The sequence below is a fragment of the Rana temporaria genome, chromosome 8 (assembly GCF_905171775.1).
Source record: "Rana temporaria chromosome 8, aRanTem1.1, whole genome shotgun sequence".
NCBI classification, from domain to species: Eukaryota; Metazoa; Chordata; class Amphibia; order Anura; family Ranidae; genus Rana; species Rana temporaria.
In genome coordinates, this window is record NC_053496.1 from 138,018,374 (window position 1) to 138,032,723 (window position 14,350).

The 14,350-nt window shown below is 45.8% G+C and overlaps 1 protein-coding gene across 1 annotated transcript in view; it reads right to left on the bottom strand.

Annotated features, from left to right (window-relative positions):
- FUOM (fucose mutarotase) overlaps positions 1-11,335 on the bottom strand; it is a 76,146-nt gene extending 64,811 nt beyond the window's left edge. The window contains exon 1 of the mRNA XM_040320764.1: positions 11,181-11,335. Within this exon, the coding sequence (XP_040176698.1) occupies positions 11,181-11,265 (85 nt within the window). The 5' untranslated portion in view covers positions 11,266-11,335. The remainder of the gene's footprint in view (positions 1-11,180) is intronic.
- Between the last annotated feature and the right edge of the window lie 3,015 nt (positions 11,336-14,350).

A 14,350-nucleotide genomic window follows, 5' to 3' on the forward strand; every position in this document is an offset into this window, starting at 1 on the left:
GCTGGACAGGGCTCATAGGTCCCTGGGCCCCCTGAGAAAGGATGGATCTCCCAGGGATATCATAGTAAAACCCCATTACTACTCAGTGAAGGAGGAGGTCATGAGGGCATCTCGTCAGCAACCCCGCATATCATTCCTGGGTCAGGATATTCAAATTTTTGCTGACATCTCTGCCGCTACCATACAAAGACGCAGATCGCTGAAACCACTATTGCTGATTTTGTCCCAGAAGGACATCAAATATTGGTGGGGATTTCCGTTCGCCTTAAAATTCGCCTTCAAAGGCAAAACTCACGCCTTTACCACGCTATCTGAGGGAGAAAAAAATTTTGCTAGCCTTGAAACTGATCTCGCTGGACTCAGCAATGGACACGTCAAATTTTCCACCAGGCTCATCCAAGCGGCCCACCCCGGCCAGTCCCTTATCCCCCACTTGGCACACGAGCAAAAGCAGACGCACCAAAGATACCACAAAGACTTGAACTAATCATTATATCTGTCCCGCTTAATGTTTCGTAGCTTCCCTCCGTTTGGTGTTTTTCACGGGGGATATTATACCTGTAAGGTATAATGGTTCTGGGTCTCCTATCCGTGGCTGGGGAAACCCCCAAACAGATTCTTGATCCGGTTTTGTTTCCTAGTTTCATATTCCTCGCACTGACCGTGATCCGTATAGTTTTTATATGAATTGCGATAGTATACATTTAGAGTGTTTGATACGCTTTCATTTCCTTGTTTACTCTAAGGGTTGATAGGGGCTGAGGCAGTTGCCTTGCGCCTCAGACCATCCCTGGACGGTGACTATATCGCTGTCGAGGTTTGGTCCTGTAGCCCGAGTTAAGGGCTACGTTATTGGTTCGACTGGCGAAGGTGGAACGGATCTTTATCCCTTCCACGTTCGTTGTGTGGACATATTCTATACTTTGAAATGCATTATCTCTTCTTTTGTTTGCTCTCTTGTCTTTCCTCTCACTAACCTTTTTTTTCTTGATTGCCAGTCGGTGCTTATGTCATCCCGCCTACAGTACTCCAGGCCTTGGTTCCGTTCCTAGTTCATTTCGCTGTCTCCCATGCCTCCCTGTCGATGGGGTAAGTTCCAAATTGCACTCACTTTGCTCTCACAATGACTTCGCCACATAACTCGGCTTTGCCGAACTTGGTTAGAGTTGCCTCACACAATGTTCAGGGTTTGAATTCACCCGTTAAGAGAAGGAAGGTGTTTCATTCTTACCATTCCCGGAGGATGTCAGTTGTCCTATTACAAGAGACACATTTCCCGGCCACTTACACGCCATCCTTTCTTCACGCGCAGTACCCACAATTTTTTCTGGCTAACGCCGAGGATAAAACGAGAGGGGTGGCTATCCTTTTCGCGAAAACCTGCAAATTTAACCCTCTGCTGATACATAGGGATCCTAATGGTAGGTTCCTGATGGTCAAGGGTGAACTGGATGACCTCCTAGTGTCATTTATTTCATATTACGCTCCCAACAGAGGACAGACCGAATTTTTCAAAACTATGTTTGATACCTTGGAACCTTTCTTAGAGGGAATGATAGTGTGTGGAGGAGACTCCAACATTGCATTCGACCTAAGCCTTGACAAATCCAAACCTTTAGCTACAGCATTGACACGCCCGACTAGAGCCAGCTTGCACATAGCAAAATTGATATACCAGCACAACCTGGTAGACATTTGGAGGGAACTTAACCCAAATAAAAAGGACTACTCCCACTATTCCCATCCGCATCAATCATACTCTAGGATTGACCATATATTTATATCTGCCAGACATATTCCCCTGATTACGAAAGCTAACATAACATCTTCTAGATTGTGAGCTCTAACGAGCAGGGCCCTCTGATCATTCCTGTATTAAATTGTATTGTAACTATAATGTCTTCCCTGATGTTGTAAAGCGCTGCGTAAACTGTTGGCGCTATATAAATCCTGTATAATAATAATAATAATAATAATAATAATGATAATAATAACAGACACAGCCCTGCCGGACCATTCTATGGTGGTTTGCTCGCTACAAACTCAAAACTCAGATTCCCATAAATCCCACTGGAAATTGAACGAAACTTTATTACACGACCCTAATGTGGTTTTAGAGATTGAAGGGGCCATCAAGGAATATTTTAGGTTGAATGACGTTGAAGGGACCTCGGCTGAGATATTATGGGCAGCCCATAAAGCTACCATTCGTGGCAAGATCATCCAGATAGCCTCTAAAAGAAAGAAGGAAAAGTCTGCGGAGGTGATGAGGCTTGAGAAAGATTTCGTAGCCCTGCGCAGACAACATAAGAAAGACCAGACGACGGTTCAGGCCCCGCAGCTTGATGCCGCTCGACTAGCTTTAAATTTAGCTTTGACAGTTAGGGCGGAACGATCGTTAAATTGGTCCAACGCTAGATTTTATTTACATAGGAACAAAATGAACACGATGCTAGCCACTAAGCTCTCGCCGAGGTTCCGAACGTTTGCTCTGCCTAAGATTAAGACCAGGGACGGGACAACAACCCATAACCCTAAACGCATACTGCAAGAATTTGAAACCTTTTATACCTCCCTATATCGGGGATCGGGGATGGCCAAACACTCTGAGGTCAATTCCTTTTTGGACCGGCTAGTGATCCCGAACCTACAGGAGAGTCATGTAGACTTGATGGAGGCTCCGATCTCCACAGAAGAAACTATAGAGGTAATCAAGAAACTTAAGGATGGTTCGGCCCCTGGACCGGATGGTTTCTCAGTCCCATATTACAAGACTTTCTGTGAAACCCTGGCCCCTCACCTCACTAAATTCTTTAATTCAAAACGGGGGAGGGAGGGCGGATCCATGCACCCGAATTTGAATGAGGCGTTTATTTCAGTCATCCCCAAACCAGATAAGGATTCGGAGCTCGTTGAAAATTACAGACCTATCTCTCTAATCAATAACGATTTAAAAATATTGACCAAGATACTAGCCAACAGGTTAAATTCTTTTATAAAAATTTATATCCATAGGGACCAGGTTGGTTTCGTCCCTGGTAGGCAGGGCCCTGACCAGGTGAGGCGAGCAATCGACATTGTCTCTCTGCTTCAGTCTGGCTGGGATGGGAACCCGCGGCAGGAAGGACTCCTCCTTTCTTTAGACCTACGAAAGGCGTTCGACTCCGTATCGTGGTATTATTTCTTCTAGATTTTGCGGCGTTGGGGCTTTGGTGAACAATTCCGGGGTCTGTTGAAATCCCTCTACTCTGAACCCAGTGCACGGGTCAAACTGCAGGGATTTTTTTCGGGCTCCTTCAGAATTGCCAGGGGTACTAGACAGGGCTGCCCCTTATCCCCTTTGATTTTTGCAATAGCGATTGAGACACTGGCTATTGCGATTAGGTCTGATCCGGATATTAAGGGGGTATCCTGTGGCTCCCAAATCCATAAATGCGCCCTTTTTGCAGACGATCTTCTTCTGTATATTTCCTCCCCGATCACCTCCCTTCCAATTCTTTGCAATTTACTGGAGTCTTTCGGGAAGATCTCGGGTTTGCGGGTTAACTGGAATAAATCCCAGGCCTTAAACATCTCCACCTCCCCCTCAGTGATCGATCACTTGAAATCCTATTTTGAATTTCAATGGGCCGAATCATCCATTCGTTACTTAGGCATTAACCTCACGGCCAAAATTGAACATCTCTACCAGGCTAATTATCCCCCTATATTTCGTAAACTAGAATCGGATCTACAGACGTGGGCTCGACACAAACTCTCTTGGACGGGTAGGGTTAATGCAGTCAAAATGACCCTCCTACCAAGGTTACTCTACCTGTTCAGATCTCTACCAATAGCTGTTAAAAAAGACCAACTTAGATCGCTACAGAGTAAAATCCTGAAATTCGTTTGGGAGGGTAAAGGTTATAGAGTGGCACAAAATGTCCTATACGGGCTCAGAACACAAGGAGGTCTTGGACTACCGAACCTGTTTAAATACTACCAAGCTGCTAGACTAGCCCAATTTTCTTCCATTTTTGCGGAATGTGAAAAGCCAGAGTGGATAGATATAGAGAGTTTGGCGATCCCTAATCTTTCGATAGAGAGCCTTTTCTGGTCACCCCAAAAATCTAAACCCTCAATACTGTCCCCCACATTGTCGCAATCTTTCAGACTCTGGGATGGTCTGAGACACCTTCCTTCCTTGGTTTCGGAGACTAAGCCTTTGACACGGATCTTCCTCAATCCTCAGTTTGTCAGAGGGATGGACACTACAGCTTTCCAATGGTGGCTGGACAAAGGGATCTACAGAATAGGCGACTTCCTGTCAGCCACGGGTCCACTTTCACTGGAACATTGTGTGAGGACACTTGACTTGCCTTTATCGGAAAGACCCCGGTACTCCCAAATTTTTAACTTTGTGTCATCCTTCTGGACTGACAATTTCAGGTATGCAACTCTTACTAGCTACGAAAGTTGGTGTAAACAAATGATGGAACACAAAGGGGGAATATCTATAATATATACAGCTTTATCTGAGGTGTCCACAAAATTTTCATATATGGAGGCATGGGAGAGAGACCTGCGGATGACCTGGGACCTGAATAGGTGGCACAAGGTAGGATTGAAAACTTTTAAAGGTTTAGTGAATACATCTCTAGCTGAAGCTAACACAAAGGTTTTGATGCGGTGGTACCTGGTTCCCAGTAGGTTGGCGGCTATATTCCCTACGTCTTCCCCGTTATGCTTTCGCAACTGCCAAGCCCACGGCACGATGCTTCATGTCTGGTGGGAGTGTCCCAGAATCAGGGGGTATTGGAACAGAATCTTTTGCCTTATCAGAAAAGTCACGGGGGGGTACCGGTGGTGAAATCTCCGCATATCGCTCTACTAGGGTCCGATATCCCTCGGGTCTCCAAATCCATACAAAAATTGATCGCTTTCATGCTCATAGGAGCTAAAACCACTTTGGCGGCGGCCTGGAAGCAACCTAGGGTCTCTTTCTTGGCAGCCAAGGGGAAGATTTCATGGATCATGACCCAGGAAAAAATGGTCAGCTCTATCTCTAATACAAGGGATATATTTGAGGCCATATGGGAGCCCTGGGCCAGACACGTTGGCGTCTCTCTTTCGCCGGGTTATGCATCGCTTCCTTCGGGTACTTAATTGGCCAACTGGCAATCAACTGTTCTACTTTTCTTTTTTCCTATCTTTTCCTCCTTCTTTTCTTCTATCTTCGGTACAATCTCCTCTTCGTTATTTTTGATTAGCTATTATACCAGTCTGTTAATAGGCATTACTTTCATGGGTCCGCCCTGGGGGAGGGGGGGGAGTATGGCGGGGAGTGGGAGGTCTTTCTCCTCACACGTTCCATGGGAAAAGATGGGATGTCTAGCGTTCTTTTCTGCACTATTGGTGGGGTCCTGGGTTATCTAGGGTCACAGAAGTCTCTTATTAATATCAATTTGTGCTGTGCTTTTATCCGACACAGTATGCTCCCTTTACGGGGTGTCGGATGGGACTCCTGATAGAATGCTTTGATTTGGTTTCCCGTCCTTCTTTAGCTTATCCTACACATAGTTGAGTAGGAGATCTCCTACGTGGTCATGGAAGTATATTTTGCTTTCTCGAGCTATTCACTGCGTGGGTTACATTCATGTTCTTTCCCTTTTCTTTTATTATCCTTTATTCTCTCCCGGCTGCTCACCCTCTATGGGGCCAGATTTACCCAAGATGAAAAGTGAAGTTTTGATTGTATCTTTATTATTTGTTTGTCTCTGACTTTTTGTCATGGAATGTACTGAGAGCTTCATGTTGTACACCCCTTTTTTTTTATTTCTGCTTCAATAAAATAAAACATTAAATTATAAAAAAAAAAAAAGAATTCTAGCTGATAGACAGGTGTTCAAATACTTATTTGCAGCTGTATCATACAAATAAATAGTTAAAAAATCATAAATTGTGATTTCTGGATTTTTTTTTTTGATTATGTCTCTCACAGTGGACATGCACCTACGATGACAATTTCAGACCCCTCCATGATTTCCAAGTGGGAGAACTTGCAAAATAGCAGGGTGTTCAAATACTTATTTTCCTCACTGTAAATACAGCTGTTCTGTGAAGCCCACGTAGGTTTGTTAGAGAATCTTCGTGAACAAACAGCATCATGAAGGCCAACGAACACACCAGACAGGTCAGGGATAAAGTTGTGGGGAAGTTTAAAGCAGGGTTAGAGTATAAAAAAATATCCCAAGCTTTAAACATCTCAAGGAGCACTATTCAATCCATCATCCGAAAATGGAAAGAGTATGGCACAACTGCAAACCTACAAAAACATGGTCGTCCACCTAAACTGACAGGTCGGGCAAGGAAAACATTAATCAAAGAAGCAGCCAAGAGGCCCATGGAAACTCTGGAGGAGCTGCAGAGATCCACAGCTCAGGTGGTAGAATCTGCCCACAAGACAACTATTAGTCGTGCACTCCACAAATCTGGCCTTTATGGAAAAGTAGGAAGAAGAAAGACATTGTTGGAAGAAGTCCCATTTGCAGTTTGCGAGAAGCCATGTGGGGGACACAGCAAACATGTGGAAGAAGGTGCTCTGCTCAGATAAGACCAAAATGTTACTTTTTGGCCAAAAAGTAAAACGCTGCGTGTGGTGGAAAACTAACACACCATCCCCATCGTGAAACATGGTGGTGGCAGCAGGGACAGGGAAACTGGTCAAAGTTGATGGGAAGATAGATGGAGCCAAATACTGGGCAATCTTAAAAGAAAACCTGTTATAGTCTGCTAAAAAAACTTGAGACTGGGGCGGAGGTTCATCTTCCACCAGGACAACGACCTTAAACATACAGCTGTTGATTTGAAAGTTGCTGTTCACAGACGCTCTCTGTCTAATCTGACAGAGCTTGAGCTACAGTTTTTTTCAAAGAAGAATTGGCAAAAATGTCACTCTAGATCATGGGTGCTCAACCTGTGGCCCTCCAGCTGTTGCGGAACTACAAGTCCCATCATGCCTCTGCCTTCGAGAGTCATGCTTGTAACTGTCAGCGGCTTCCAATGCCTCATGGGAATTGTAGTTCTGCAACAGCTGGAGAGCCACAGGTTGAGCACCCATGCTCTAGATGTCCAAAAAGACTTGCAGCTGTAATTGCAGCAAAAGGGGTTCTACAAAGTATTGACTCAGTGGGCTGAATACAAATGCACCCCACACTTTTCACATATTTATTTGTAAAAAAAAAATTAAAACAATTTATCATTTCCCTAATAATTCACAATTACATGCCACTTTGTGTTGGTTCATCACATAAAATACATTTACGTTTTGGTTGTAACATGACATAATGTGAAAAATGTCAAGGGGTATGAATACTTTTTAAGGGACTGTATGCGACAGGCGCACTGGCCAAGCAGGGAGCTCTGTAACGCTATGCCTCAGTGCCGGATTCATGTACCTGTTACTGGAAGGTATATGATTATGTTGTAAGCACCAACAATTGTGGCATGAAGGTGTGACCATCTACGACACTCTTTATAAATTCCTCTATGTACAATATGTCTCCTCTTATAATCCTGCCCCCTGCCTGCTAGCATCATTTTGGTACAGGATTAGAAGGCCAGATATAGGGGATATATCGCTGTGTGCAGTGCCAGGAAAACTCCCCTGGTATAGCTCAGATAGGTTCGGACTGATGTCTGAACATGCTTGAGCTCACCCCCATTGGAAACGTTTCCATCTTCTCCCTGGCCTCTTGTGGGTTCTGAAGTCTTTAGCCTTCTTGATTAGCTAGACACTGTTTATGTCAATTCATGTCAATGGAAGCTTTTCCTGGCACTTACTCTGACTTGATTCGTGTCCTGACCCAACCCAGCTCTTCCCTAGTCACCAACAGAGCAATGACGGAGCTGTGTTGGAGGGGGGGCACCCTAAACCCTTATAGCGCCCCCTCCTGGTTAACCCCTTCACTGCCATTGGCATTTTCACAGTAATCAGTACATTTTTATAGCACTTTTCGCTGTGAAAATGACAATGGTCCCAAAATAGTGTCAAAAGTGTCCGATGTGTCCGCCATAATGTCACAGTCACGAAAAAAAAAATGTCGCTGATCGCCGTCATTAGTAGTAAAAAAAAAAATTATTAATAAAAATGCCATAAAACTATCCCCTATTTTGTAAACGCTATACATTTTGCGCAACCCAATCAATAAACGCTTATTGCGATTTTTTTTACCAAAAATATGTAGAAGAATACGTATCGGCCTAAACTGAGGCTCAAATTGACGCTCTATTTTTGTTTATAGCGCAAAAAATAAAAACCGCAGAGGTGATCAAATACCACCAGAAGAAAGCTCTATTTGTGGGGAAAAAAGGACGCCAATTTTGTTTGGGAGCCACGTCGCACGGCCGCGCAATTGTCAGTTAAAGCGACGCAGTGCCGAATCCCAAAAAGGGGCCTGGTCCTTTAGCTGCAAAATGGTCCGGGGCTTAAGCGGTTAAAAGACACAAAGTGTGGCACAAAGTGCAAATGCACGGTGCATATATACACATTACAGCAAAAGCTTCTGGGAGGCTAAAGTGATTTTACGCTTTAAATATACCATTGAAAGTGCTTTTTCTAGCTGTTCTATAAGAGCAAAACGACCCATTGCTCCAGCTTGGGATCTTTCCTCTGCAGCACCCTTATCAGTGATCATTGTTGTCAGCTCTCTCTGAACTAGAAAGGCTCCTTCACACTAGTGGCTGGGGGCAATATACCTGTTCCCCCCCCCTAACCACTACTCCTTTAGACCCCTTTCACACTGGGGCGGTTTTCAGACACTTTAACGCTGAAAATAGCCTCTGCTAAGCGCTTGAAAACCACCTCCCATTCATTGAAGTGTGACTTTTCACACTGGGGCGGTTTGTTCGGAAAAGTCCTGCAAGCAGCATCTTTGGGGCAGTTTGGGGGCGCTGTATTAATCGCTCCCACAACGTCCTGCCCATTGGAATGAATGGGCAGCGCCTGCAAAGCACTTTTACAGTGCTGCAAAACTGGATTTTTTAACCCCTTCTTTGTTGTTAAAAGTGCCCCGCTAGCTGCCAAAAAGCACAGTGCTAAAGCGGCCGTGGCCCCAGTGTGAAAGGGGTCTAAGGCCAGGTTCACACTTATGCAAATTGGATGTGGATTTTGGCCGCATCCCATTCGCATGACAGAAGAGTTTGCCCGGCTCTCAATGGAGACAATTCACACAGCTGCGGGCGACCACGGTCCGCAGTGGAAAAGGATCCTGTGCGTCTTTGGCACAGTTTCAGGTCTGAATTCAGCCAAAAACCCAGGGGAAGATTCTCGTAGAATGGCGCAAAAATGGGCGGGCGTAACGTATCTCATTTACGTTACGCCGCCGCAAGTTTTTCAGGCAAGTGCTTTATTCACAAAGCACTTGCCTGTAAAGTTGCGGCGGCGTAGCGTAAAAAACCTGGCGGAATTCAAATTCGACAGGTAGGGGGCGTTTCATTTAAATGAAGCGCGTCCCCGCGCCGAACGAACTGCGCATGCGTCGTCCCTAAAATTTCCCAGCGTGCATTGCGCTAAATGACGTCGCTAGGACGTCATTGGTTTTGACGTGGACGTAAATTACGTCCAGCACCATTCACGAACGACTTACGCAAACAACGTAATTTTATAAATTTTCGACGCGGGAACGACGGCCATACTTAACATTGGCTGCGTCGGCCGCGCGTACGTTAGGGAATTCGCGTATCTAGCTAATTTGCATACTCAACGCGGAAAACGACGGAAGCGCCACCTAGCGGGGAAAAAAAATTGCAGTTACGATCCGACGGTGTAAGAGCCTTACGCCTGTCGGATCGAATGGATATCTATGCGTAACTGATTCTAAGAATCAGTCGCATAGATACGAAGGCCCAGATTAGGACTTACGACGCCGTACATGGCGCTGCGCCGTCGTAAGCCCTTTGAGAATCTGGGCCTCAGACTTGAAACGGAGACCAGGGACGCACCGGATCCCCTGCTTCCGCTTTTCGGAAACCCCCCTCCGGTGTCACATTTGGCACCTTTCAGGGGGAGCAGATAACTGTCTAAGCCAGGTATTTGCTCCCACTTGCGTGCATAGATTGCCGCAGGCTCCGCGGCGATCTATGCCATGTATGCTTTCCCCCGCTGTCTTCTGGGAGACACACAGGTCCCAGAAGACAGCAGGGACCAGTGGGATTGCGCAGCGCAGTAGGGAACCAGGCTGTGAAGCCACAAGGCTTCACTTCCTTATGGAAGATGGCGGTGCCTCCACCCAAGAGCCAGATCGGCTTTGGGGGAGGACATCACGGGAGCCCTGGACAGGGAAGTGTCCTTATATTAATAGTCAGCAGCTGCAGTATTTGTAGCTGCTGACTTTAAAAAAAAAAAAAAATTGTCGGAACTCCGCTTTAATGCCCGCCAAATGCAACCCGTTCAAGTGAATGGAACTGCTCTGCAAGTGTCCTGCAACCGCATGCAATGTATGGGGATCAAGGGGTTAAAGCAGGAAGTAAGGGGATGTTTACAAATGCTCTCTGAAGGGCAATCTGAATGTGGATTGCTCTTCAAGCAGGACTGGAAGTGTGAACAAGCCCAAAAAGGTCTCCCTCTATATTATGGAGATGAGGAGAGTGGGAGGTGTTCTGTAGTCTTGCCAAACTCCTTAGTATACAGGGGTAAAATCTTCCCTACATTCCCTGTATCGCTCCCTCTCCAACTGGATGAGCAAGGAAGGCATCTTGTTCATCCAGCCAGAAACATGGAAGTAGGTGTTTTTCTCTGTGTATTTTTTAGCACACTGTCCAAGTGTGACAGGGCCCCCAGGGTGACAACGCCGCTCCTCCATAGATACAGTACAGTGAGCGTTGTCAACCAAGCATAGGAAGTGTATTACATTCCCCCATACAGTTATAGACTGATTCCCTTTATGCAATATGTTGTCAGTCCTGAAATCTAATTTGCCAGGCACACATATTGAAAAGCTGAGAAGGTTTCTGCAATCAATGAGGAAGAGGTGACATTTCTGCTCACAAATCTCTTCCCCTCCTCTGTCTTGGCTCTGCTGGACTCTCAATGAAGACTCCGAGCCTAGAGCTCCCCCTGCTGGCCGCACCTGTCTCTGCAGCTTTGTGCTGCTGTTACATTCAGCATTTACCGACAATTCCCTTCCCCATTGGAGTCTCACCGATCTCATCCCCGTGCCCCATGCGGGCCAGTGTGTACAGCAGCTCCGGGGACAACACGGACGGTATACCCTTCAGAACAACCATATCTGATCGCTGTGTTGTCACAGACTACAGGAACCCGGAAAACCGGCCTATTCCCAGCATGCTTTGCACCGGTCTGCTGACTCACGATATTAGCTGCATATTTACTTGTAATCCCTGCTGGATGACGTCATATCTATGTCGTTGTATCATTAACATTGTTGTTGTTTAAAATAAGTTTCCCCTTTTTTCTCTTCTTTATGGCATCTCAGCACTCCTAACTCAACCACTTCCTATGTAATTGTACAGCAGCCACCTTTGCATGTTATTTCGCAGTGGTGATGCGTCCATTAAAGTGGAGGTTCAAAGTTAATTTTTAACATTAGATTGAGGCTCATTTTGTCAAGATGAATCGGGTAGTTTTTTTAAAATCGAAGCAGTACTTACTGTTTTAGAGAGCGATCTTCTCCGCCCCTTTCCGGGTATGGTCTTCGGGACTGGGCGTTCCTATTTGATTGACAGGCTTCAGACGGTCGCATACATCGCGTCACGATTTTCCAAAAGTAGCCAAACGTCGGTGTGCAGGCGCCGTATAGAGCTGCACCGACGTTAGGCTTCTTTCGGCTACTCGTGACGCGATGTATGCGACCGTCGAAAGCCTGTCAATCAAATAGGAACACCCAGTCCCGAAGACCATACCCGGAAGCGGCAGAGAAGATTGCTCTCTGAAACGGTAAGTACTGCTTCGATTTAAAAAAAACTACCCGATTCCCCTAGACAAAATGAGCATCAATCTAATGTTAAAAAACATTTTTCGGGTGAACTCCCGCTTTAAGGGCACACGAGGGCCGCCCCCCTCTCTCCAGCCACCCTCCTATATGCATAATGGATAGATTAATGCATTGCATCGCCACCCCCTATTCAGGCGCCTGAATTACAGTGGCGAGGGTGTATTTTTGAAGCACCTGATTAGAGCCACAGGCTCTAATAGGCTTAAAAAAAAAGGTGAACTGCCAGCGCTCACATTTACCCAGGTGTGTTAGAACAGCGAATGAATATTCGCTGTTCTAACACTAAACTGCCACTCCGCCAATCAGTAAGCGCTGGTGTGTTACCCGTCTCCTGATTGGCTGAAAGGACAGGCGCCTATCAGGAGGAGGGGAGGAGACAAATGGAGGACACAGCTCGTCGCTGTCACCTGCTGCCCCACCGAGATAGGGTAAGTGAATGGCAGACGGCGAGCGGGTGGGGGGGTCACAGTTAGGGTTGCCACCTCATCCCTTTAAAACAGAACACATATGAATTACACAGGTTCTGTGGCTGATTTAATGCAGGTAAGGCACAAAATGAGTCTAATTACCACCTTAATCAGCCACAGAACCTGTGTAATTCATATGTGTTCTGTTTTAAAGGGATGAGGTGGCAACCCTAGTCACAGTGTTAACTTTTGATGGGCACAGTGGCAGTATTTGATGGGCACAGTGGCGGTATTTGATGGGCACAGTGGCAGCAATTGATGGGCACAGTGGCAGCATATGATGGGGCACAGTGGCTGCGTTTGATGGGCACAGTGGCTGCATTTGATGGGGACAATGGTGGCATTTAATGGGCACAGTGGCAGCATATGATGGGGCACAGTGGCTGCGTTTGATGGGCACAGTAGCTGCGTTTGATGGGGACAGTGGCAGCATTTGATGGGGCACAGTGGCTGTGTTTGATGGGCACAGTAGCTGCGTTTGATGAGCACAGTGGCTGCATTTGATGGGGACAGTGGCAGCATTTGATGGGCACAGTGGCAACATATGATGGGGCACAGTGGCTGCGTTTTATGGCACAGTGGCAGCAATTGATGGTTCTTTTTCAGTTTGTTTGCGCCCTCCCCCAGGATCACCCAGTATTATCTTTTCCCTACCATTAGGAGTCAGCCATTGGACATATGTATCCTTATGTGCAGAGAGCACGCTCATCCCCGATCACACCGTAGCACCCAACCACAGAAACCACGTAATTAGAAAGTCGCTGCAAGGCATTTAACTCCTACCTAACATGGTGGCAAAGTAAGGGATTAATGAGAGCTGTAGTTTGATTTTTTTTTTTTTAAATGAATTCAACATGTTGAAGCTTAAAGGCATATTTCACCTTTTGTAAAAAAAAAAAAAAATAAGAAATAAACAAACCCATGATGCAAAAAAATGTATAAAAATGTGTATTTGATTATGTTTTGTATTGGAGCCTGCAATGCATTGCAACTTTGGTCAGTTCCTGCAGACTCTTCCTCCAGCACCAGAAATGTACGGCCCTTCCGTTCCGGAGCTGGAGGATGGACTGGAGTCACCACACTTGCATTCCATTGAGAACTGTAGTGCAATGTTTCTCAACTCCAGTCCTCAAGTTCCCCCAACAGGTCATGTTTTCTGGATTCCCCTCAGATGAAACTGATCAAATCACCTGTGCAAAATAACAGAATAGATAGAAAAATACACTCCACATTGGAGAGGAGATAATCTTGTAAGACATATTCCCTGTCGGGAAACCAGATGTATATATGACCTCCACTGTTATAATCCACTGGGTATGAACGTAGAATGAAAGGAAACGGGGAATGGCAGCCTCTAGTCCCCCTTTTCCTCATGGGAAAGTGTCGGGAGAACATTTTTTGAAGGTTCCCCTTTGGAGCCTGATGCTCTCAGGGAAGATTTGGGCGGGCTCCCAGGTCTGAGGGAAAAAGGTAGTGACCTCTCTGTGACCTGTGAAAGCCCGCTCAAAATGCAGGTCAAATCCAGTTAGGCAGGTCATCTCTCTGGCCCAGGGAAAAGCCTGCAGAAAGTGGTTTCAAACTAGCTAGAACTGGCTTGAGTTAGGGCTATATAAAGTGGGTTCCGTAGGAGAGAGCTCAGTCGCCTCAGAGGACAGAAGAACTGTGGTGTTCTCCCCCACCCACCCCCTGTTTTATTTATGTCGCGGCTGTTGTTATGTGGTTGGGTCACCTTTGCGTCTTGCAGAGGGGGGACAAGTTTTTAATTAAGATTATATTCATAATAAATAAAGTTATATATAAAAAAAGAGAGAGAAATTATGCTTATGCTGTTTTTGACGAGTGTATTGTTTATGTTGGTGTGGGTAATTTTTTGCAGCCTGAGCCGTAGTG